The 24938-nt window shown below is 45.1% G+C and overlaps 1 protein-coding gene across 1 annotated transcript in view; it reads right to left on the bottom strand.

Moving 5' to 3' along the window:
* TG (thyroglobulin) overlaps nucleotides 1–8722 on the bottom strand; it is a 266945-nt gene extending 258223 nt beyond the window's left edge. Inside the window, exons 1-5 of the mRNA XM_006830717.1 lie at nucleotides 8656–8722; nucleotides 7213–7321; nucleotides 5714–5811; nucleotides 3611–3814; nucleotides 1884–2043 (exon numbers count right to left, since the gene is read on the bottom strand). Of these exons, the coding sequence (XP_006830780.1) occupies nucleotides 1884–2043; nucleotides 3611–3814; nucleotides 5714–5811; nucleotides 7213–7321; nucleotides 8656–8722 (638 nt within the window). The remainder of the gene's footprint in view (nucleotides 1–1883; nucleotides 2044–3610; nucleotides 3815–5713; nucleotides 5812–7212; nucleotides 7322–8655) is intronic.
* Nucleotides 8723–24938: the final 16216 nt, after the last annotated feature.

Raw genomic sequence — 24938 nt, 5'->3', positions numbered from 1 at the left:
TGTTTTCCCATGTAAACTATTACGCAATTCACAATAAAACATAAAAAAAAAAAAAAAAAAAGACATGGCCTTCTGAAGTCACTTGAAAAACAGGTGTTGTCACTGCTAAGTGACCTTCATCACTTTTGAAGCCACTAGGCATATAGTGTCAACACTGCTAAGTGACCTTCCTCAAGAGGCAAAAGGATCTATGTTAAGTCCACAGACACTATGGTAACATGCAAGCGCAGAGCTTTACCCGTACATTAGGAACAGCAGGTTGGTAAATGAGCTGCCTACAAGCCTCCAGCCGTCCTGTGGCTCCATGGAAGGAAGTCAACTGCCTGTTCATTTCCCTCCTTGGATTTCCACAACGGATTTTCTCAAAGTCAATATTCCCAAATGAAGTTATGGTCTTTCTTTTCCAAACTCTACCACTGGCATTTATCTAGAAACCAAACCCAAGAGTCACTCTCGATGCCCACCCCCGCCCCCCGCCCCAACACACATACACATTCTGTATCTATTCCTTCTCCACATTCTGTAGATTCTGTGTCCTAACTATCTCTCCAACCCTGCCCCATCCTTCCACCACAATCTCCACCATGTCTTCTAATCCAAGCCAGCACCACCTTTCACCAGTGGTCTCCTAAGTACTGGCGTCTCTTCCCAGCACCAACGCGGCTCTTTCTTCATGCCTAGTTACTCTCTAGCTACCTTGTGTTGGCAAAGAATATTAAATACACCAGAACAAACAAACCAGTCTTCAAAGAAATGCCACCAGGGTGCTCCTTAGATGCGAGGTTGCTGAGCTTACTTTAGAAATGTCATCAGGAAAGATGACGTCATCTAGAATTGCTAGAAAGGGACATCCTGTTGGTAGAAGGTCAGGGGAGCCCTCAGCGAGATGGATTGAACCAATGGCTCCAACAATGAGTTTAAACATCTCAACAGTCATAAATGTAGCACAGAACTAGGCCATGTGACATGTAAGGTAGGTATGGGGTGATGTCAATGCAACAGTAAATGACAACAAAGCTACTCTTTGCAGAAACCGAATTCTGAAGGTTATTGAGATACATCCACCCCAGGTTTAGGAGTCCTATAGATAGGATAAACACTCGACCTCATGGTTGGTCTGAACCTCAAGGTTGGTGGTTCAAGCTCACCAGCCACTCCTTAGAAACCCTATACAGGGTCAGTATGAGTCAGAACTAACTGGATGACACTTACCAACAACAACCCCAGGTTTACAATTCTTACAAGCAATACTTGGGGATGTACTTTTACTGACGAGTCTTTGCTGTTTACTACATGCAGATGTAACTAGGTGTCCTGTGTTTTACCTAGTGACCCTACATGCTGCTGGAACGAGACTTCACATACACTCGGAACATAGTCACCTCAATCTCAGGACGCCCCCAGCTGAATCCCTGGGTCTGGCCAGGTCTGCATATCAGAAAATGCCTGATGGCAGCTAGGCTTCCAGGAACCAACCATCTGACCCTTCCCATGACCTTCCTAAGCCAGGATTTGCTCTGACACATTCTTGCTGCAAAAAAGAAAGGATCCCATTTCAGGACATTTTTTGTTTGTTTTAAACAATGGCTAGAACTTTTGCGTTTAACTCGACTGCCCCCTTGTGGAAGTAGCAGTAATTGTTCCCCGATCCAGCAGTGGAAACTAACAATAGATGTATGTGTTAGCTGACTGCTGATCTCCTGTCCCAGGATGGCTGGGTCATGGTTACATATGCGTATGTTTCCTCTCAGTGGTGGTGGCTGTAACACCTCAGATGGCCACAGGTAAGGAAGGTATCTCCTCATTCTTCAGAGGCCACAGTTAAAGCCCCCAGCCCACCATGTGAGCAGTGCCATTCCCAGAGAGTGACCAACACCCCTTACCTGTTGTAGCTCTGGACCAGATCGAAAATCATCATATCTGTGGTGTTGACAAACTTGCACTGAACTGGCATGAAGTCTCCCTCAGCAGAACACTGGGGCGGTGATCTGTCTCCTACCCCATGGAGGATACGGCGGTTTCTGATCTCACAGTTCCTTGGACCTAAACATTTCCAGGGAAAAAGCCTTAAGTTCTTATGTATGAGCTGGTAAGCAGTCTGCTGTCAAGGTATGCACATCTGTGACAGAGACCCACACAGTGACCAAGGGCTGCTATGAGAAACTACTGAAATCTATTTATTCTTCTAATGGTTGTGGTTGTTGTTGTTGTTAGGTGCCATCGAGTCAATACCAACTCATAGCGACCCTGTGCACAGCAGAACGAATCACTAGTGTTACTGTTAAGTGCCGTCAAGTTGGTTCTGGCCCATAGCAACCCTGTATAGGGTTTCCAAGGGCGATTAATGAGCTTGAACCACTGACCTTTCATAAGTAGCCCAATGTCTAACTCACAGCCCATCCTAGGCTCCTTGAGAAGTAATAAAGCCATTGAAATTTTTTTACTTTCAAAATTTTGGCAGTTCCTCAAAGAGTCATACATAGAATTACCATATAACACAGCCATTCCATTCCTAGATCTATAGTCGAAAGACATGAAAGTGGGATTCAAAGATCCGTGTAAACACTGGTTCATCGCAGCGTTCTTCTCAATGGTGGACACAACCCAGCTGTCCATTAACAAGTTGTGGTATGTCCATTCAATGGAACTGTTGTTCTTAAGTGTCCTGAGTCAATTCCAACTCTTAACCACCCTCTATAGGATTTCCAATGAGCGGCTGGTGTGCTTGAACCCCCAACCTTGTGGTTAGCAGTCCAAATGCTGACCCTACAACGCCACACCAGGATTCAATGGAATACTAGTCCAATATGGCGTTCTGATAGATGAACCTTAAAAGCTTTATATTGACTGAAAGAAGTCAGACAGAAGGACAAAGCAAATACTATATGTCCCTACTAACATGAGTGTCTGGGATAGGCAGATGCTTAGAAGCAAACTTTTAATAGTTACAGAAAGGGGATGGGGGAGAGAGGGGGGATAGAGAGTGATTGCTTAAGAATTCTGAGTTTCTATTTTCCGGGTGGGGATGGAGAGCTTTTGGAAGCAGTCAGCATGGTGACTATAATTAATGCCACTGAAATGCACATTTTAGAAATGGTTAAAATGTGTTTTGCTTCAAAAAGTTCATGGAAAAATTCCATTATCTTTTAACATAGTCCTGGTATGTATTTTCCCATAATAAAATGATATTTTAGAAAACTGTAACGATAAAGGACAAAGGAAAACTGCCCCATAGGGTTTCCAAGACTATCCTCTCTGCAGAAGCGGACTGCAGGCATAGCCTTCTCCTAAGGAGTGGCTGGTGGATTTGAACCGCCAACCTTTTGGTTAGTTGTTGTTTTTGTTAAATGCCGTCGAGTCGGTTCCAACTCATAGCGACCCCATACAGTTTTTCCAAGGAGCAGCGGGTGGGTTTGAACTGCCGACCTTGCAGTCCAGTGCTTATTCTACAGCGCCACACCAGGACTAGCCCCTAGTGAGTGATTCGCCACTGTACCCTCAGGGCCGGATGCTCTGATGTTTGTCTGTGAGGCCGGAAGCTGCAGTTTGGGGAGCTGACAAGTGCACACCCCCGTCCTCTCCGGGGGTGCTGGAGCTAGGTGACACTTACATCTTGTCGGCCTTCCCTGCTGGCGGGTCCCGTACACTTCCATCCCCTCTGAGTCCACACACCAGCACTGCAGCTGCCATCTGTCACACTGGATGGGTGCATAGTCCCCGGAATCCTGGCACTGGGGCAGGTGGGACACGGCTGTGCTGTTGATGTAGCTGCTCACCAAGATGCGCTGTTTCTGCAGCTGACAGAAGGACAAGCCTACGGGACAAAGAGACGGGTCAGAAAGAAGGGCTCTCAGCCCGCAAGACCCAGGGTCCCTCCCAAGAGGGGCACAGCTGAGTGAGAAATGACTCAACCCAGGTCCAGTGTATATGGAGTCAGAGAAGTGAGCACCCAGGGCCATGTGGTGAGAGGAGAGGTGGGGTACAGGCTGGGGGATGGGGCACAGGTGTTTCTGACCCCGTGTCTCTCTACACGTATGTATGTAGACGGTATGGTCCCAGGTCCCCCTGGGCCTCACTTTGCTTATCTACAAAGCTGAGATAAAACAACCCCTGCTAGGTATATGAGGTAATGGTCATGACATTGACAATTATTGCAGCTTCTTGAATCCCTGCGGTGGCTCTGTAGGTTAATGCACTGGGCTGCAAAGTCATTTGAACCGCAAAGTCAGAGGTTCAAGCTCATCAACTGCTCTTCAGAAACCCTACACAGGGTAGCTATGGGTGGGAACCGACTCGACAGCACTCAACAACAACTGAATCCCTACTATGTGCCCTGGTTACATAGTGGGTTATGAGTTGAGTTGCGAACCTCAAGGTCAGCAGTTCAAATCCACCAGCCACTCAGTGGGAAAAAGATGAGGCTTTGTGCTCCAGTAAAGATTTATAGCCTCTGAATCCCTATACAGGGTCACTGTGAGTTGGAATCGACTCAATGGCATACAACAACACTGTGTGCTTGATGTTCTAAACTCTCCTCCCCTCCAAAAATAACCCCAAAACCCCAAATCCACTGCCATCAAGTTAATTTCAACTCACGGCCAACTCACGAGTAGAACTGAGTTCCTTGGGGTTTTCTTGGCTATAATCTTTATGGAAGTAGGTCACTAAGCCTGTCTTTCAAGGCAACTCTGGGTGGGTTCAAACCACCAAGTTTTTGACTGGCAGCCAGTTGTAAGCCATTTGTGCTTCCGAGGGACCCTGCCCTTCTACCCAGTAAGTACTGTGGAGTTGATTCTGACTCTATAGGGTAGAGAAGAACCGTTCCACAGGGTTTCTAAGGCTATAAGTGTTTATAGGAAGACTAGACTGCCTCATTTTCTTCCACAGAACCACTGAACTTACAGTTAGAAGCCCAATTCTTAACAAGGGCTCCTCATTTCTGATTTATACTGACCCTATAGAGTGAGGCCAGAACTGTGATTTAATCCTCACAATGACCCCGGGAGGCAGTACAGATGACAGGTGTGTGGTGTGGCCAAGTTCACTCATCTGGAGAGCAGGAGCCAGCCAGGGTGCAAGCTGGTCACATAGTTCTGTCTCAGGTCCAGACCAGCTTTGTTTCTGGGCCCAATCTTACCCGTTTAAGGTGATCTGCTTAAATTGATTTTTGCTTTAGAACTGTAGGTGTGGTGCTGTATGTAGGAGCAGCACTGGACTACGAACTACAAGGTAGACAGTTCAAACCCACCCACTGCTCCTCAGAAATCCTATACAGGGACGCTATGAGTCGGAACCCACTCAGTGACACTTAACAACAGCAACAATTTTAAATGGGGGCTGTGTTTCTTTCATGACCCAACAGGATACTAGTTTAATTGGACAGTTCCTCCCAGGTCATAATGTTCAGAAACACCTCTGGCCCCAGAGGTGTGTTCTCAGGACTGCTTGCTGGTTTAGGGGATGTGAGACTCTGGGGCCACCAGGCACGGGCCTGGCACGTGGAAGGACTCCTCAGCAAGTTGTCGAATACATGGATGGTTTCCTGTTTGATTTTCACAGGGACCCTGTGCCTGCGTGGCCAAGTCTCAATCAAAGAGAATCTAGCCAGAGAGGAGATACCTGCTCCCAGCCCACCGTTTTCTCCCAGGAAACGACTTTCCTTGTGAGCGCCCACCCGTGCCTCCCCATCCTCCTGATCCGCTTCCACACTTACAAGACACCGGCCTTCCAGGCAGCCTGCTGCCCGGCACCTCCGCGCCATCGGTACCCACACACCAGCAGGCCAAGCCTTCCTTCTCGCACTGGACTGGCCTAAGGGCAAGACACACCACGTGGGACACCAATATTTGCTCTGCAGGCCACCTGCCGGCCCCACCCACTGTGCTCTTTCCTTCCACTTGATCAACTTGAACACATCCACATCGCAGTGAGGCTGGAGGGGCAGAGACCCGGGAGCCCCTGCTCCAGACTTTAGGAGGCTTCAGAGGCCTGAGTCTGCCCACAATGTAGGGGGAAGGCAGGGCCTCAGTCCAAACACAATGTGGACAGAGGGCAGAACCTGAGTCCACGCACAAGGGCAGGGCCCGAGTTCTCGCACAATGTGGGTGAGGGCAGGGTCTGAGTCCAAGCAAGCCCTGGAAGGGACAGGACCTTAGTTCATGCTCAGTGAAAGGGAGGGCGGGGCCCCAGTCCCTTCACTGGCCCGTGCAGGGACTGAATCCACGCCCAGTGTAGGCGGGGGGGAGGTAGGACCCGAGCCCCCATGCACGCAGAGTGTGGGGAGAGGGAAGGGGGTACAGGACCCAAGTCCTGCACTGTGTGTGTGTTGGGGGCACTGTGGGGGAAGGGGAGGAGGTGGGCAGGGCCTGTCTAACCAAGACCTTGCATCCAGCCTCTTCTCACACCTTGAGCAGGCAGAGAGTTGGGTTTTGTCTGACTTATGTTCTTACCACTCCAGTTACCTAGTGCACGTGGGAATGGACTGCAAGGACATCACAGGATTCCTATCTATTTCTGGGGGCAAGGGGAACCTGTTTAAGTCATCACCCCACTCTGCACAGAAGTAACCTAGGACCCAAATTTGAGGGAAATCCTTTTATAGAGGGACTCGTCTGTCCCAAGGAGAGGAACTTGGCCAGGCTGGACAGCCACCAGGGAAAAGGAGAACCCCACCCCCTCCTGTGACCAAGAGAACACTGGTGGGGGGTGGGGGTGGGGAAAGATCTGAAGCATAACTCATTCACTCACCCCACCATTTAAAATGGGCTCTGTAAAAGTTGTGGTGTGGAAAGAAGGGCTGTCTTTGGCCCAGGCTAGGAGGCACCCCTGGGGTTGGGTGAGTCCCCCCACCGCCAGATGTACCCAGAAGCTCCACCCCAGGACCCTCCAAATGATAACCCCAAAGAAAGCCCAACCCCACTGCCATCAAGTCGGTTCTGACTCGTTGTGACCCTATAGAACGGAGTAGGACTGCTCCTTAGGGTTTCCGAGGCTGTCTGCCTTAATGGGGGCAGACAGCCTCATTTTTCTCCCAAGGAGAAGCAGGTGGTTTTGAACCACTAACTTGGCAGTTAGCAACCTAATGTTTAACTCACACCTCCAGCAGCCAACCAAATGACAACAGCACCTTCCAAATAACATCAAGCCCACAAAGGAGGCGTGGAATGCTCATCCAGAGGACCCCTCATGCCCCCAAAGCTGAATAAACCTTACTGGAAGCTGCCGTCTTCAGAGCACTGGGGCACATAGTCGGCTCCCTGCTGAAAGGCCGTCTCCCTCTGCAGCTCGCAGGGACGGAGGGGCTGCGCGTCCACTTGGTATTCTACAGGAGGGAAAGCGGGCCATTAGAGAACAGCCTAGTCTGGGTCCAGACCAGCCTGGTAGTTGTTGTTGTTAAGTGCCGTCGAGTCGATTCCGACCCATAGCAACCCTGTGTAAGGTTCCCAAGGAGCAGCTGGTCAACTTGAACGACCAACCTTGCAGTCGAAATGATTTTGCAGTCTGAAGCAATCGCTCACAGAGCCACACCTGGCTGGCTGGCTGGCTGTGTGCCGTGGAGTCAGTTCCAACTCAGAGCAACCCTGTCTGTACAGGGTTTCTGAGGCTGTAACTCTTTATGGGAGCAGAACGCCTTCTCTTTCTCCTGCGGAACCGCTGGTAGTTTCGAACTGCTGACCTTGCGGTTTGCAGCCCGATTCGTAACTACTATGCTACCAGAGCTCCACATCAGGACTCCTTAAACCAGGTGCTGGTCTGATGTTTCTTTCCTTTTCTTTTCTTAGCTTTGTCATCATTATCTACTACATCTGAAGTACAGATCTGCCCTTATTCATACTGTCCAAATGTGTGCATTAGTATATTCTATCCTCAAAACGACCCTGAAGAGTGATGTCTGGAGATCAGAGTTCAGTCAGTCATGTGACTCGGTCACCTGCCCAGGCATCTGCAGACAGGAAGGGAAGGATTCACAGCAAACCCATGGATTCCACGTTTCCTCAAGCTGCTGTCTGGTTAGTTTCCAGATTCAGGACTCATTCATTTATCAAACTGCTCCCTGCAGACAGTCTGCCTCTGGCCCACTCATGAATAACTCATGTGGATCTCTTTTCCATTGAGAACGTGTATAACTTGTCAAACCTTATACAGAAATTACAAGCGGAGGAAGCCAAGCTCTGGAACTTGGTCCAAAGTCACAGAGCTTCTAAGGGGCTAAGCTGGGGCTAGATTTCTTTTTCTCCTCCCTGATGGCTTCTTCTCAAATGCCTTTGCAAGGCTGACCTAGGACTTGGGGTAGCTAAGAAGATGAAAAATCAGTGCTGATACCAAAGGTTTACTAAAAGGACAGTTGTGAGAGGGATCATAGGGTGACTAGAATTGAATTAGGAAGATCCGGTTGCTCATTTTAGCTGCACCAACCACAGCTCTGTGACCTCAGGCAACTCAATTCACCTCTCTGAACCTCTGTCTCTTCTTCTAAAAAGGAGAAAATAAATAACTGGCCTCCAAACATTGTGGGAACAATATGAAGTCACAAATGATCAAAGGCCCAGGACAGAGCCTGGCAGGATATAGGAGCCCCAGACCTGATCCTCCCCTCCCTGGTACCTCTCTCCACCATGAGCACCACCTCCCTGTGGCTCCAGGCTCCAAACTCACCGAAGATGTTGGCCCCTGCAGAGCTGGTAGAGCCCAGCAGAATGCAGACCCACAGGAACAGGGCCATTTTTCAGGCCCCTTCCTGGGATAAATGAGTAGAAGCGTCTGCCCACCAGGGTTCCTCTGGCCAGGGACCCTTTATATGACTGCTGAAGGTACCATCTCAACCTCCTGGACAGTTAGGAATGCAGTGGCCCCTCTGTTTTCTTTGCAGGTCATGAGAAGGGCTCTCCACCTGCGCCCACGCACTCTGAGGACACTTGTTCAGTCAGTGGGGCAGGAGAACCGTGACCAGGCTCTGGGGAGCAGCACTCAGGGTGGGGGGAATCATTGGAAACCCAACTCCACAGGTGAGAGCAAAACTCTGTGGTTTAAATCTACCTTGGGAGGAAAGCAGAGCCTTCCTTCTTTGGCCCATTTCTCCCTTCTTCTTTTTTCCTCTCCTCCCTCTTTCCATCTTTTCTCTTCCCTTGATCTGCTCTCCCAGGGTGTCCCTGGCAGCCAGCACTGGGCTCTCTGGAAGTATGGCGCATGTTCAGGATACCTGAACACCTCCTGAGCTACCCCAGTCTCCAGAGCCTCTACTGCTTGTCCCCCATGACCCTCGGGGCTGTCCACCCCATGAGTTTCATGCTTCTCATACTTCCTAGGGAGACCTGGTGTGGCACTGTGGGATAATGCACTGGACCACACTGTGGGTTTGAACCAACAGGTCTGCAGTTCTAACTCACCAGCCGCTCATCAGAAACCCTATACAGGGTTGGAACCAACTCAACAGCACTTAACAACAACATATCTCCACAGGCTAATATTGTCCCACTCACTCGATGCCATCACTGTCTGTCCAATAGAATACAGCCCGGGATGTGCAGAGAGCTTCACCTGTGGGTCCCTGGGTCCCAGAACAGAGCTTCAACCTGAACTGCCTTGAACAAACACTGCTGAGTGAATGAATGGGTGGCACAGAAGTTAGGAATATGGGCTCAGCAAACCCAGTTCCCAACAGACACTGGCTCACCATGTGCCCTTGACATTTAACCTCTTGTCACTCCGTCACCTCATTTGCAAAGCAGGGATCCATACCTACAGACACTAAATAATACTATTGTTGTTGTTAGATGCTGTCAACTTGATTAGGACTCATAGCAACCCTTTATAGGGTTTCCGGAGTGCTGCTGATGTGTTTGAACCACCAACCTTGAGGTTAGCAGTCCAGTGCTTATCCTACAGTGCCACACCAGGACTCCAGAATACCATTGTTGTTGTTGTTAAGTGCTGGCTAATCAGTTCTGACCCATAGCGACCCTGTACAGGCTTTCTGATGAGTGGATGGTGAACTTGAACCACTGACCTTGCAGTTCAGACTTTGCAGTCCAGTGCATTAACCCACAGCACCACACCATTGTTGTTGTTAAGTACCATCAAGTCGGTTCCAAGTCATAGTGACCTAGGCTTTAAATCTTTGCAGGAGCAAAAAAGTCTTATCATTTTACCACGGAGCAGCCAGTGGGCTCGAACTGCCAATCTTGTGGTTCACATTCCAGTGCTTCTTGTATGATTGTTGTTGTTGTTGTTAAGTGCTGTCAAGTCGGTTCTGACCCATAGCGACCCTGTATAGGGTTTCCGAGCAGCAGCTGGTGAGCTTGAACCGCCAACCTTGTGGCTCAAACCGACTTTGCCATCCAGCGCATTAACCTACATTGCCACCCAGGATTCCGTGTTTAAAGCTGACTGGCAGCCCAGGAAGGGCTCGGTGTGGACGATGATGTTATGTTCGTGATACAAAGTATGGCACTTTAGTGAAAGTCACCAGTCATTTTAGTAGGGAGATGGAGGATGAAAGCTGGGTGAGAAAATCTGCCCTGCTCCTGGAATTTAACGTAAGAGGGGGCTTTATAAAGTTCATGGGAAAAAAATGGAATTAAAAGATAGCACAGATATTTCCACAAATGTTTGTCTCTCTATCTCTCTGACTGTCTCTGTGCATCTCCATCTGTGTCTCTGTACTCTCTGTCTGTCTCTCTCTCTGTCTCTGTCTCCCTCCCTCTCCCAGTCTCCCTCCAGCTTGGTCTGCATCCCCATGTGCATCTATCTCTAGCCAGCTTTCACCGTTAAGCTTCAGACTCACTCGTTCCTCTACCGGCCGGGCATCTCTGCCCAGGTGCTCCACAAACCACAACCCAGTTGTCTTCAAGTTGCCTCCAACTCAAGGCAACTCCATGTGTGTCAGAGTAGAACTGTGCTTTTTAGGGTTCACAAGACTGTGAGCTTTCTGAAGGATAATACCAGACTTTTCTTCTAAGAAAATATCCTCTGGGTGGGATGGAATCACACACTTTTCATTAGCAGTTGGCTTCTTAACTGTTTGTACCACCCGAGACCCTTGGATGATCCATAGATAATTCAAACCCACCACTTGCCAAACTGAACTCAACACTTCACCCAACGTTGCTCATGCCCTGCCTTTGTCATCTGTGACCTCAACCCCTAATGACATCTTGAGCCCCTTCCTGTCACATCTAATCAGCTCCAAATCCTACAAGGGCACCCCTCACTCACATTCCTCTCATCTCCATCCTTACCCTCACCCCTGCCTTCCTCCAGGCCCTGCTGCCTCTATACTAGACAGACAGAAACCGTCGCTGTTGAAGCAATTCTGATTTATATTGATGCAGTAGGACAGAGTTGAACTTCCTCATGGAATTTCCAAGGCTGTAATATATTGAAACGAACTGCCTCATCTGTCTTCTATAGAGAAGATGGTGGGATTGAACCACCAACCTTTCAGTTAGCAGCCAAGACCACCACCCAACTGGCCTCTCCAGCTCCATCCCTGATCCCTTCTCCAGGTGCAGGGGGGTGGCCCCATAAATACCCCATGCTGTAAAGATGGAGATTCACTCCTCAAGGGCTTGATGGGGCTGGGAGAGCAGCAGGGAGTGTCTCTCCTTGTGAGTGGAGGGCTCAACCTCAGACGGAGATTCTTTGGGGAAATGGTATTGGCATTATCAGCTGGAGAAGGAAACACAAGAGGAAGAAGTCCTTGCCCACTGCTTCCCCTCCAGCCATCCAGGTCAAGTGACATCCACGCGGTGGAGGGCCAGCATTCCACTGACACAGAATCATCTCCATCTCACAGAGATGCTGTACAGGGTTTCTGAAGCTGTAAGTCTTTGTTGGTGATGGTGTTGTTAAGTGCCATCAAGTTGGCTCTGACTCATGCAACAGAACAGAACTCATGCCTTGTACCATCCTAACAAGCGTTATGACGTGTCACCATCCTCACTTCTAAGGAGCATTCTGACGGTACTTATTCTAAGACAAATGGGTTTGTTCTTCTGACAGCCCATGGAACTTTGAATATTCTTAATCAACACCATAATTCGAAGGCATCACTTCTTCCTCAGTCTTTTTTATTTCACATAATATGAAGTGATTAAAAATAGCATGGTTTGGGTCAGGCACATGTAGTCTTCAAACTGACATCTTTGCTCATGAAGACTTTAAAGACATCTTTTGAGGCAAATGTGCCTAATGTAGAACGATTTATTTGATTTCTTGTCTGCTGCTTCAACAACGAAAGTGTTGAGTGTGGATCCAAATAAACTGAAATCTTTGACAACTTCAATCGTTTCTGTCTACCATGATGTTGTTTATTGGTCCAGTTGTGAGGATTTGTGTTTTCTTTACACTGAGTCATAATCCATGCCGAAGGCTTTATTCTTTTATCTTCATCAGCAAGGGCTTCAAGTTCTCTTTGACTTCAGCAAGCAATGTTGTGTCATGGCATATCACAGGTTGTTGATGAATCTTCCTCCCATCGTTTTGCCACATTCTACTTCTTATATCATCCAGCTTCTCAGATGATTTGCTCAGCATGTTGTTGTCGCTAAATGCCGTTGAATTGGTCCCAACTCATAGCCGCCCTATATAAGGTTTCCAAGGGGCAGTTCGTGGGTTTAAACCACCAACTTTGTGGTTGTCTGGACAGTATGTATCCTACAGAGCCACACCAGAACTCAACATGCAAATTGAATAAGTATGTGAAAGGATACAATGCTGGTGCACACCTTTCCTAATTTTAAATCATTTGTTAACCCTTTGTTCTGTTCAACCATTGTCTCTTAGTCTGTGTACAGGTTCTGAAGGAGTATTTTGTAGTGTGCTGGAATTCCCATTCTTCACAATGCTATCCATAGTCTGTTATGAGCCACACAGTCAAATGCCTCTGTATAGTCAATAAAACGCAAGTAAACATCTTTCTAATAGGCTCTGCTTTCAGCTAAGATCCATCTGATGTCAGCAGTGATATCCCTTGTTCTACGTCTCCTCCAGAGTCCAGTTTGAATTTCTGGCAGCTCCCTGTCAATGTACTGCTACAACCCTTTTTTTGAATAATCTTCAGCAAAATTTTACCTGCATGTCATATTAATGGTATTGCTTGATAATTTCCACATTCTCTTGGGTTACTTTTCTTTGAAATGGGCACAAATATTGGTCTGATTTTGTCAGTAGGCCAGTGGTTGTCATCCAAATTTCATGGCATAGAGAAAGAGTGCTTCCGGCATTGCATCAGTTTGGTGAGACATTTTAACTGGTATTTTGTCAATTTCTGCAGTGTTGTTGTTTTGTCTAATGCCTTCAGTGCTGCTTGGACTTCTTCCTTCAAGACCATCCATTCTTAATCGTATGCTACTTCCTGAGAAGTATTGCATTAGGCAAATCTGCTGCACAGGAACTGTTTAAAGTGTTGAAGAGCAAAGATGTCAGTTTGAGGACTAAGGTGTGCCTGACCCAAAACATGGTATTTTCAATAACCTCATATGCATGCGAAAGCTGGACAGTGAATAAGGAAGACCGTAGAAGAATTGATGCCTTTGAATTATGGTGTTGGAGGAGAATATTGAAAGTACCATGGACTGCCAAAAGAACCAATAGATCCATTTTGGAAGAAGTGCAGCCAGAGTGCTCCTTAGAGGCCAAGATGGCCAAACTTCATCTCTCATACTTTGGACATATTGTCAGGAGGGAACAGTCACTGGAGAAGGATATCATGTTTGGTAAGATGGAGGGTCAGAGAAAAAGAGGAAGACCCCCATGAGATGGATTGGCTAGGTGGCAGCATCGATGGACTCAAGTGTGGCAACAGTAGTGAGGTTGGCCCAGGATCGGACATTGTTTCGTTCTGCTGGGCATAAGGTCGCTGTGAGTCAGTGCCGACTCAATGGCACCTAACAACAACAACTTCCTGAAATGGTTGAACATTGACCAGTTCTTTTCGGTAAAGAGACATTGTGTATTATTCCTTCAAGGTTATTTTGATGCATCCACGCACAGTTGAATATTTTGAATGTCGAATCTTCTAATATTGCAACTTGAGGTTGGAATCATTTCCTCAGCTCTTTCAATTTGAGAAATGCTGAGCATGGTCTTTTCTTTTCTTTTGGTTTTCAAACTCCAGTTCTTTGCACATGTCATTATGAAACGTTGATTTGTCTTCTTGAGCTGCCCCTTGAAATGTTCCAATCAGCAATTTTGCTTCATCATTTCTTCTATTTGTTTAGCTATTTTGCATGCCTGGGCAAGGTTTTCCTTCTTTCTTGTCTTCTTAGTGAGTTTTTGCTTCTTCGTGTTCTACTTATCATCATCCAACAATTTGCCTGTCTTCAGGCATTAGTGCTCAGTGAGTCAAATCTGCTCTTGACAAGGTCTCTAGATTCAGGTGGGATCGACTCAAAGTCCTATTTGGGCTCTGGTGGATTTGATTTAATTTTCTTCAACTTCAGCCTGTACTTGCATATGAGCAATTAATAATGGTCTGTTTCACAGTTGACACTTGGCCTTGTTTTGGCTGATGATATTGATTTTCTCCACTCTCTTCCTAGAGATAGAATCAGTTTTACTCCTTTATATTATATCTGACAAGATTCAAGTGTATGGTCACAGGTTATGTTGTTAAAAAAAAAAATAAAAGGTCTATGTAATGAATAAGTCATTGGTCTTGCAAAATTCTATTATGGGATCTCTAGCATCATTTCTATCATCAAGGTCATGTTTTCCAACTATCACTCCCTCTGCTTTTTTTCCCCAACTTTTTCATTCCAATCACAAGTAATTATCAATGCATCTTGATTGCATGCTTGATCAATTTCAGGCTGAAGAAGTTGGTAGAATTCTTCAGTTTTTTTCATCACTGGTTTTGGTGGTTAGTACATAAATTTTAATTATAGTTGTATTAAATTGTCTTCCTTGTAAGCATATGGATATTATTCTATCATAGACAGCATTGCACTTCAAGATAGCTCTTGATGGGGGAAAAACAGCAAGGAAGTTGTGAGCTAAGTCTGACCACATCCAATAGATGCCTGTGAACCTGGGTTGAGACCTATTCGGCCAAAAGTATGTTAGGACCCGGGAACTCCTGGGCCCAGAGACAGTAACATGGCCACAGAGGACTAGAGTGGAGAGTGAATCATCCAACTGGTATGAAGTGAGGGGAGATGCACAAGAACACCCATACTTGCAGATAGTACCCACTTGACCTGGCTTCAATGGCTGGATGATCAGAACTTGACTAGAAGAAGAAAGAAGAGGGAAAAAAGAGTAATCTGCTATAATTTGATGAACTTGACCTATACTTATGGATGTAGTAGCTCAAAAGACAGAATGAATCTTTACAGCGAGGATCATTCCCATCCTCTCGGTACATAGGGTTGACAGGGATGGGCAACTTAGACATTGGCTACCCAAAATGGGGAATGGAGGGTTACAAAGGCAAGAGTGACTGGCTTACAAGCTCTCAAGAGGGATCCTAGTTCCAGAGGGGGCAGGAGAAGGCAGAATCTCCACTTAGTGATTTCCAATATGTTGGGACAGGGCTGATGAAAACAGATGGGAATAAGACTCTTGTGGTTCAATAATGAATAATTGCTATCAGGACTGACTGTGAGTGTCAGAAATGTAAAGGTAGATGTTTTGTAACAAAAGGAGGGGAATGGTTGATTTTTCCATCCAGGAGGGGAGGTCTCTGGGAACATCAAGTGAGAAGAGTGGAGTGTGGGACCCTACCCAGAGGATCAGTAATGCCAGAAATGGAGGCAGAGATGATGATGTGGAGAGATGGAGCAGCTGGGGACTCTAGACCCAGACAGGGAAAGGGGCTGTGTGCTGACGGCCAGGGGGCATGCTTGCAGGGTATATCCTTTGGTTGTTTGATGATGCATGGAGGGGACTATAATCATTGCAATGAAACAAAATATGATAGGATGAATGTAAAGCTGGTGTTTTCCCATATAAACTATCACATAATTTACAATAAAAACTTTTTTTAAAAAGCTCTTGAAATGCTCTTTTTGACAATGAATACAATGCCATTCCTCTTCAATTTGTCATACTTGGCTTACTAAAGCATAAGATTATCCAATTCAAAATGGACAGGTCAACACCTGTACATTTCAGCACATTGTTGTTGTTACATGCTGTCACAATGGTTCTGACTCATAGTGTCCCTGCATAGGGTTCCCAAGGAGTGACTGGTGGATTTGAACCACCAAACTTTCACTTAGAAGTTCAGTTCTTATCCTACACTGCACCACGCCAGGTCTCTATTTAAGCAACAAACGTCTAGAATATTGATCTTTATACGTTGAATTTCATAACTTCCAAATTTGCTAGATTCATATTTTGTACACTCCACATTCCCCTGATGAGTGGATATTTGCCTATGTTTCTTCACATTTTGAGTTATGCTCCACCAGCAAATAAAGGTCATGTGATTATGTTCAACTCAACTTTGAGGAGGCAGCTTCTCCCTGGTCACATGTTAAGTGCCTTCCAACCTGAGGGGCTCCTCTTGTGTTGCTCTATCAGACAATGTTCTGCTACTCTTCATACAGATTTCAGGAGCTAACCATTCAGAAGTGGTCTGCCTTGCCTTCTTCCTAGTTTGTCTTAGTCTAGAAGCTTTGCTGAAACCTGCCTTTTGTGGGTGACCCTGCTGGTATTTGGAACACCAGTGGCATAGCTTCCAGCATCACAACAACACATAAGCCACCACAGTGCGACAACCTGACAGACATGTGGAATGTGTAAATCTGTATGGGAACAGAAAACCTCGTCTTTCTCCCGCTGAGCAGCTCTTGGTTAGAAACAGCTGACTTTGTGGTTAGTGGCCCCATGGATTACCTTTCAGCACCACCAGCACTCCTTGTATACAATAAGCATAGGTCACAGATCCCCATGCCATTCCTCCGTGTCCAGGTGTCCAGAAACAGATGAGTCTTATAAACAGTTAGAAAGGGGCAGGAATAAGACCCCTACACCGTGTTCTTCCTCACCCTGAAATGCATGTACAAACTGTGCCCACTGGCTCTGTGCTGAGTCACGGGTGCTGGCCTGGGTCCTAGGCATCAATACATCCCGGCCCACGCCTGTCTCTGTTCCACTGGGTTTGAAACTTCAGGGCTTCTGGACTCAGCCCATGAGCGGAGCAGGGCTCCAGGAATGAAGGGTGCTCTAGGGAGGGGAAGGGCAGTCAGAACCCCACTCAGACCAGCCCTAGAGTGGGCAGCACGTCAGCAGTTAGGACAGCCAGTGGGCTAGAACCTCCTTCAGAATCAACACATGGAGCCAGTCGGGGTCAAGTTTGCCCACGTGCCTGAGAGAGAGAGGTGCTCCTCTCCATCCAAGCAACAGAGCGAAAAGCAAGCTGAGGGCCTGCCTCCTCAACATGCAAACATGGGTCTCAGAATGACTCAGACATTTGTCTTTGGTTTCCTCTCATCTCCATTGAGCTCCGTGAACAAGCAGGGTGCACGTCAACATCGGCCCATCTTCCTCACACAAGCTTCCATCATTTCTAGCAGGGTGTTCACCTCTAGCCCTCCATGTCTCCCTCTCGCACTCTCCTTGGCCCCAAATACAGTCACCTAGCCTTGTCACTCATCTCCTTCGTTCTCCAAAACTAGGGTGAAGAGCAGATGTCACTGCTGCTGACATCTCTCAGCTGTCACCCTTAGTGAAGCAAAAACCAGATAGAACAAAAACAAGAATAGATAAATCCACAAATCTGGTTGGAAACGTCAACATCTACCCAGCAAATGACAAAACAACTAGAAAGAAAATTAAAGGGTAGGTGGACTCAACACTATCAACCCACAGGATCACATCAACAGTCATAGAAGAACATTACACACAACAGAAGCAGATGACACATTTTTTTTCAAGATCCAGGAGCATGCCCTAAGAGAATCCACACAGCATATCTTAGGTCACAAGACAAACTTTAATAGATTTAAAAGATCTAAAATGAGTATGTTCTATAACCCTCATGGGACAAACTAAAGTATCAATAACAGAAAGGCAACAGAAAAATCTCCAAATACTTGGAAACTAAGCACTACCAGTGTAAGTCAAAAATTAGTACTAAGAACAAATAAAAAATTAGTCCTAGTTGGGTTACAGTTCATATGTATGGGTTTATTCAAGACAAAATGTGTTTAAACATTGTCTCTACTACCAGTGGATGGCTGCAGACAAGGTCTCAAGGGAATAAATACACTTATCAGTTTCATTAGGGTGCCTTCAAGTAAAGGTCCAATCACAACCAGTACTTCAGAGGGGATCTGCAGAGAGGTGAGCTCAGAAAGTTATGGCAACTGTTTGGGGGATCACAAAGAGATCAGCCTGATGGATTTCCTCAAAGGACAGGACCATCATGGGGGCTTATTAAGAAGAAGTTTTAGGAAAACTGAAAGCTACAGAAAAAGGCCTGGAAATTTGCACTGTGGATTTTTTTTTTTTTTTTTTCAATGATGACAAAGTACTGGATGGTTCTTTCAGGATAACAACAGATATCTTACAAAACTTGTGTTGGGAAAACTTACCCCATCTGCCCTACAGCCCTGATCTCTCTCTTTCGGATTTCTTTTGCTCACCAAATTCAAATAACATTTAAAAGGATCTTGGTTTGCATTCCTAGAGGATGCCGAAACTACCATGTTAATGTGGCTTAAATCCAAGATTGAAGACTTATTTGGGGGAAAGGTTGTTTTTGTTAAGTATGTTCAAGTCAATTCTGACACATAGTGATCCATGTACAACCAAACAAAACATCGCCTGGTCCCGTACCACCCTCACCATATTGTTGATACATTTAAGGCCATTGTTGTAGCCACTGTATCAACCCATCATCTCCTTGAAGGTCTTCCTCTTTTTGGCTGACCCTCTACTGGGGGAAAGATTGAAGAGATGGAAACACCACCTTCAGAAGTGTGTAGACCTAGATGGAGGAGATGTCGAGAAACAATAGCTTTACATTTTGATATTTTTAATAAAGGTTTCGCTGATGTTGTAGTAATACTTTTTGACTTGCCTCTTTATTTCATGGGTCAAAGAGCAAGTCTCAGAGAAAATTTTTTTTAAAAAGCATTGAACTGAATGAAAAAGTAAAGACAACATATCACCCTTTATAGAAAACAGCTATGATAGAGCTGGCAGGAAAATGCGACAACAAAATGCTTACATTAGAAATCAGGAATAGTTACCACCTAACCAGTTAACTATCAACATTCATGAAAAGGCCAGGTGAGGGGCAAGAAGCCAAAAACTCCTTTTCACAAATTGAAAACCAGAAATGAGTTCAGTGTCTGCACTGCTGCCATCAAGGCAATTCTGATAATGACCTGATAAGACAGAGTACAAATGTCATATGGGGTTTGCAAGCAGAGTGCCACCTCTCTCTTTCAAAGTCAGCTGGTGGATTCAAACTGCTGGCCTTTTAGTTAGCAGCAGAGAATTTATTAACCACAACATCACCCAGGTTCCTTTTTTATTTCTCTAGTAAGGTCTGATGGGTTTGAACTGCCAATGTTTTGGTTAACAATGGATCTTGGCTGAAAGCAGAGAATACCAGAAGGATGTTTACCTGTACTTTATTGACTATACAAAGGCTTTCAATTGTGTGAATCATGACAAGCTATGGACAACATTGAGAAGTATGAGTATTCCTGAATGCTTAATTGTGTTCATGAGGAATCTGTACACGGACCAAGAGGCAGTTATTCGAACAGAACATGGGAACACTGAATGGTTTAAAATTAAGAAAGGGTTGTATGCTTTCACCACACTTATTCAACCTGTGTGCTGAGCAAATAATCCAAGAAGCTGGGTTCTATGAAGAAAAACGTGGCATCAGGATTGGAGGAAGACTCATTAACAACCTGTGATATGCAGATGATACAACCTTGTTTGCTGACAGTGAAGAGGACCTAATATACTTACTGATGAAGATCAAAGAGCACAGCTTTTGGTATGGATTGCATCTCAATGTAAAGAAAACAAAAGTCCTCACCACTGAACCAATAAACAACATTCTGATCTACGGAGAAAAGATTGAAGTTGTCAAGGACTTCATTCTTCTTGGATCATCTATCAACAGTCAAGGAAGCAGCAGTCGAGAAATCAAACGACGTATTACATTAGGCAAATCTGCTGCACAAGCCCTTTTTAAAGTGTTGAAGAACAAAGATGTCAACTTGAGGACTAAGGTACACTTGACTGACCCAAGCCACGGTGTTTTCAATAACCTCATATGCATGTGAAAGCTGGACAGTGAATAAGGAAGACCATACAAGAATTGATGCTTTTGAGTTCTGGTGTTGGAGGAGAATATTGAAAGTGCCATGGGCTGCCAAAAGAACCCACAGTGTTGGAAGAAGTGCAGCCAGGGTGCTCCTTTGGGGCCAAGATGGCCAAATTTTGTCTCTAATACTTCGGACATATTCTCAGGAGGGACCAGTTGTTGGAGAAGGATATCATGTTTGGTAAGGTGGAGGGTCAGAGAAAAAGAGGAAGACCTCCAGTGAGATGGACTGGCAAAGTGGCAGCATCAACAGGCCAAGCATGACAACAATTGTGAGGTTGGCTCAGGATCAGGCAGTGTTTAAGGATGAATGGAAGGCAAAGGTTGGAAACAGAGAAGAAAGATCAGTAGTTGGAAAATATGGACTTGGAGATAGAAATGATGCTGGAGATTCCATAATAGAATTTTGCAAAACCAATGACTTATTAGGAGTCCTGTTATGGCACTGTGGATTAATGCACTGGGTTTCAATTTCAGTTTGAACCACAAGGTCGGTGGTTCAAGCTCATCAGTCACTCTTCAGAAACCTTATACAGCATCACTATGAGTTGGAACTGACTCAATGACACCTAACAACAACAACTTACTCATTGCAAATACCCTTTTTTAAAGTATGTAAAAGATGACTATACACATAGACCTGCCCAGATGGAATACAAAGAAATCAAATTGACTGCATCTGTGGAAAGACATGGTGAAAAAGCTCCACATCATCAGCCAAAACAAGGCCAGCGGCAGAGTGTGGAACAGACCATCAATGGCTCATATGCAAGTTCAGGTTGAAGCTGAAGAAAATGAAAACAAGTCCATGAGTGCCAAAATATAACCTTAAACTTATCCCACCTGGATTTAGAGATTATCTCAAGAACAGATTGATGCATTAGACACTAATGAACAGCAACCAGAAGAATTGTGGGATGGCATCAAGAACATCATATAGGAAGAAAGCAAAAGGTCATTAAGAAAACAAGTATGAAGAAAAACACCAAAATGGATGTCAGAACAGATTCTGAAATTTGTTCTCCAGGATAGAGATGCTAAAGCAAATGGAAGATATGAGGAGGTAAAACAACTGAACAGAAAATTTAAAAGAGCAGCTCAAGAAGATAAAGTCAAGTTTTATAAAGAAATGTGCAAAGACCTGGAGCTAGAAAACCAAAATGGAAGAACACGCTCTGCACTCAAAAATATGGTAAGAGAAGAGATACCTCCTCAAAGTAGAGTCGAGCACAATGAAGAAAAAAGTCCTTGACTTGGACTGTTGAAGGGTTCTATGGTGTGGTGCTGCAGGACAATGCACTGCACTGCAAGGTCCTTTGAACTGCAAGCTTGGTGATTCTAACCCACTAGCCTCTCCTGGTAAACCCTATATAGGGACGCTATGGATTGGAACCAACTCAATGGCACTTAGCAACAACAACAACAACGGACAAAATATCGAATGATGCAGAAAGCATCAAAAGAAGATGGAAAGAATACACAGTCACTGTACAAAAAAAAAAAAAAAAGAACTGGTCGATGTTAGACCATTTCAAGAGATAGCATATGATCAAGAGCCAATGCACTGCCGGAAGAAGTCCAAAACCATTGGCAAAGAATGAGACTCCGGGAATGGATGGAATGCAAATTCAAAAATTTCAACCAACTGCTACAGTACTGGAGGCACTCACTGATCTATGCCAAGAAATTTGGAAGACAGCTACTTGACCAACTGATTGGAAGAGATCCACATTTGTGCTCATTCCAAAGAGAGATGACCCAGTTGAATGCAGAAGTCATTGGTCAATATCATTAATATCGTTTGCAAGCAAAATTTTGCTAAAAGCCATTCAAGAAGAGCTGCAACAGTACACTGATAGGGAACTGTTAGAAGAAAAAGCTGGATTCAGAATAGGACAGGGAACAAAGTATATCATTGACGATGTCAGATGGATCTAGGCTGAAAAAGACAATACCAGAAAGATGTTTACCTGTGCTTTATTGGCTATGCAAAGGCTTTCAACTGTGTGGATCATGACAAGCTCTGGATAATACTGCAAAGAATGGATTTTCCAGAACATTTAATTGTGCTCATGAGAAACCTGTACATAGACCAACAGGCAGTCATCCAATTGGACCAAAGGAACACTGAATGGTTTAAAATTAGGTAAGGTGTGTACCAGTGTTGTATTCTTTTACCATACTTATTCACTGCTGAATAAATAATATTAGTAGCTGGATTATATGAGGAAGACCGTGGCATCAGGTTTGGAGGAGGACTCATTAACAACCTGTGATATATGTAGATGATACAGTGTTGCTTACTGAACGTGAAGAGGACTTACAATACTTATTGATGAAGATCAAAGACCACAGCCTTCACTATGGATTGCACCTCAATGTAAACAAAAGAAAAAAATCCTCATCACTGGACCAATTAACAACACCCATATAAGTGAAGAAAAGATTAAATTTGTAAAAGATTTCATTTTGCTCGGCTCAGTCATCAACACTCATGAAAGCAGTTGACAAGAAATCAAATGATGCATTGCATTAAAGCAAATTTTCTGCACAAGACCTCTTTAAAGTGTTCAAGAGCAAAGATGTCAATTTGAGGACTAAGGCGCGCCTGACCCAAGCCATGGTATTTTCAATAACCTCATGTGTATGCAAAAGCTGGACAGTGAATAAGGAAGAATGTAGAAGAATTGATGCATTTGAGTTCTGGTGTTAGAAAATAATATTTAAAGTATAATGGACTGCCAGAAAAACAAACAAATCTGTGTTGGAAGAAGTACAACTAGAATGTGCCTTAGAAGTCAGGATAATCAGACATTGTCTCTCATACTTCAGACATATTATTAGGAGGGACCAGTTTCTGGAGAAGGACAGTATGCTTGGTAAAGTGGAGGGTCAGCAAAACAGAGGAAGATCCCCAGAGATATGGATTGGCACAGTAGCAGCATGGGCTCAGGTGTACCAATGATTGTGAGATTGGTGCAGGACTGGGCAGTGTTTCGTTATTTTGTGCATTAAGGTTGCTAACAGTCAGAACCAACTGGATGGTACCTAACATTGGAAGGACATCTTGGTCGCTTTCAGGTTTGGGCAGTTTATAAAGCTGAAATAAACATTTGTGTATACGTCTTGAGTGGAGCTAAGTTTTCATTTCATTTGAATAAATATCAAGAAGGTGAGGCTATGGCTAGCTGTGTTAAGAAACTGTCAGACAGTCTTCCAAACTTGTGAAACTATTTTTTGCATCCCCACCAGCACTGAATGAATGTTGTTGTTGCTAAATACTGTGGAGTTGGTTCCGACTCAGTGATCCTGCACAGAGTTTCCGAGTTTGTAAATCTCTATGGGAGCAGAAAGCCACATCTTTCTCCTGCAAAACAGCTGGTAGTTTTGAACTGCCGAGCTTGAGGTTAGCAGCCCGATTTGTGACCACAATCAATAGAGAGAGCTCCTTTTGCTAAAAGTCCTTACTTGCATTTCATGACAATGTTTTAGATTTTGTAAGTTGTATTTCATTGACATTTAATTTACTCTTGCCCAGCTCCATGTTAGGAGTCCTGGTGTGGTGCTGCAGGTTACTGCGCTGGACTGCAAGGTCTGCTTGAACAGCAAGTTCGGTGGTTTAAGCTCACCAGCCACTCCTTGGAAACCCTATACAGGGTTGCTATGGGTCATGACCAACTCGAGGGCACTTACCAGCAACAGCAATGCCATGTTGTCATGTTGGGCTTATATCCAAGTGTTTATTGCTACTCTTATGCCTTCCTTGGTCTTACTGCTGGGTGTTTTAAGATTTCTTTAGCTATGTTGGATCCAAGTTTTTTACCAAATAAGTGTTTCAGTTGTTTTCTCCTGGTCTTTGTCCTTCACAGCACACAAGGTGGCCATTTTCCTTCACAGCACACAAGGTGGCCATGAAGCCCAGTTGGTCAATGCTTTTATTTCATGGAGTGCCCTTTTGGTGTCCTATCTGAAAATTCACCGCCAAAACCAAGGTCACCAAGATTTACCCCACTCCATTTGGAAAAAAAACGACCTCAATTTCAACCCCTTTTGTTCCTGGTATTGGTCATTTGCAACCAGTTTACCTTGGGGTTTATCAATTGCCTTGTTCTGTTTATGGACATATAGTATCTCATTGGTTCCAGCAGGGTGGCGGTGGTGTGCTGTGGAGTCCGTTCTGACTCATAGGGACCCTGTGTAGGGTTTCTAAAGCTGTATATCTTTACACGAGCAGAAGCCTCATCTTTCTTCTGAGGAGTGGCTGCTGGATTCGACTGCTGATCCTGCTGTTAGCAGTTCAACTCGTCATTACACTGGGTCACCTTTGGTCTCAGCACATACCCTAATGATTCCACTCTAAACATTTTGTCTTTCTCTACCACCCCCGCCACACACACATACACACACACACTTGCTAATATAAGCATTTCAAGTTAACAAAGTGTCCTCATGTTGCTTGACCTGTAGCTCACACATTTTAACATGTGGTTTCCTTTTCATTTAAAATATTAATTTTGTCATTGTTTTTTCCTTCCACCACGGCCTATTTGTGGCGGTGATGGTGTGCTGTGACTCATAGTAACCCTTTATAGGATTTCCAAGGAGCGACTGGTGAGTTTGAACTGACAACTTTGTGATTCAT

This window comes from Chrysochloris asiatica, unplaced genomic scaffold (genome assembly GCF_000296735.1).
Source record: "Chrysochloris asiatica unplaced genomic scaffold, ChrAsi1.0 scaffold00001, whole genome shotgun sequence".
NCBI classification, from domain to species: Eukaryota; Metazoa; Chordata; class Mammalia; order Afrosoricida; family Chrysochloridae; genus Chrysochloris; species Chrysochloris asiatica.
Note: the sequence above shows the minus strand (reverse complement) of the source record. Positions and strands in the feature narration are given on the sequence as shown.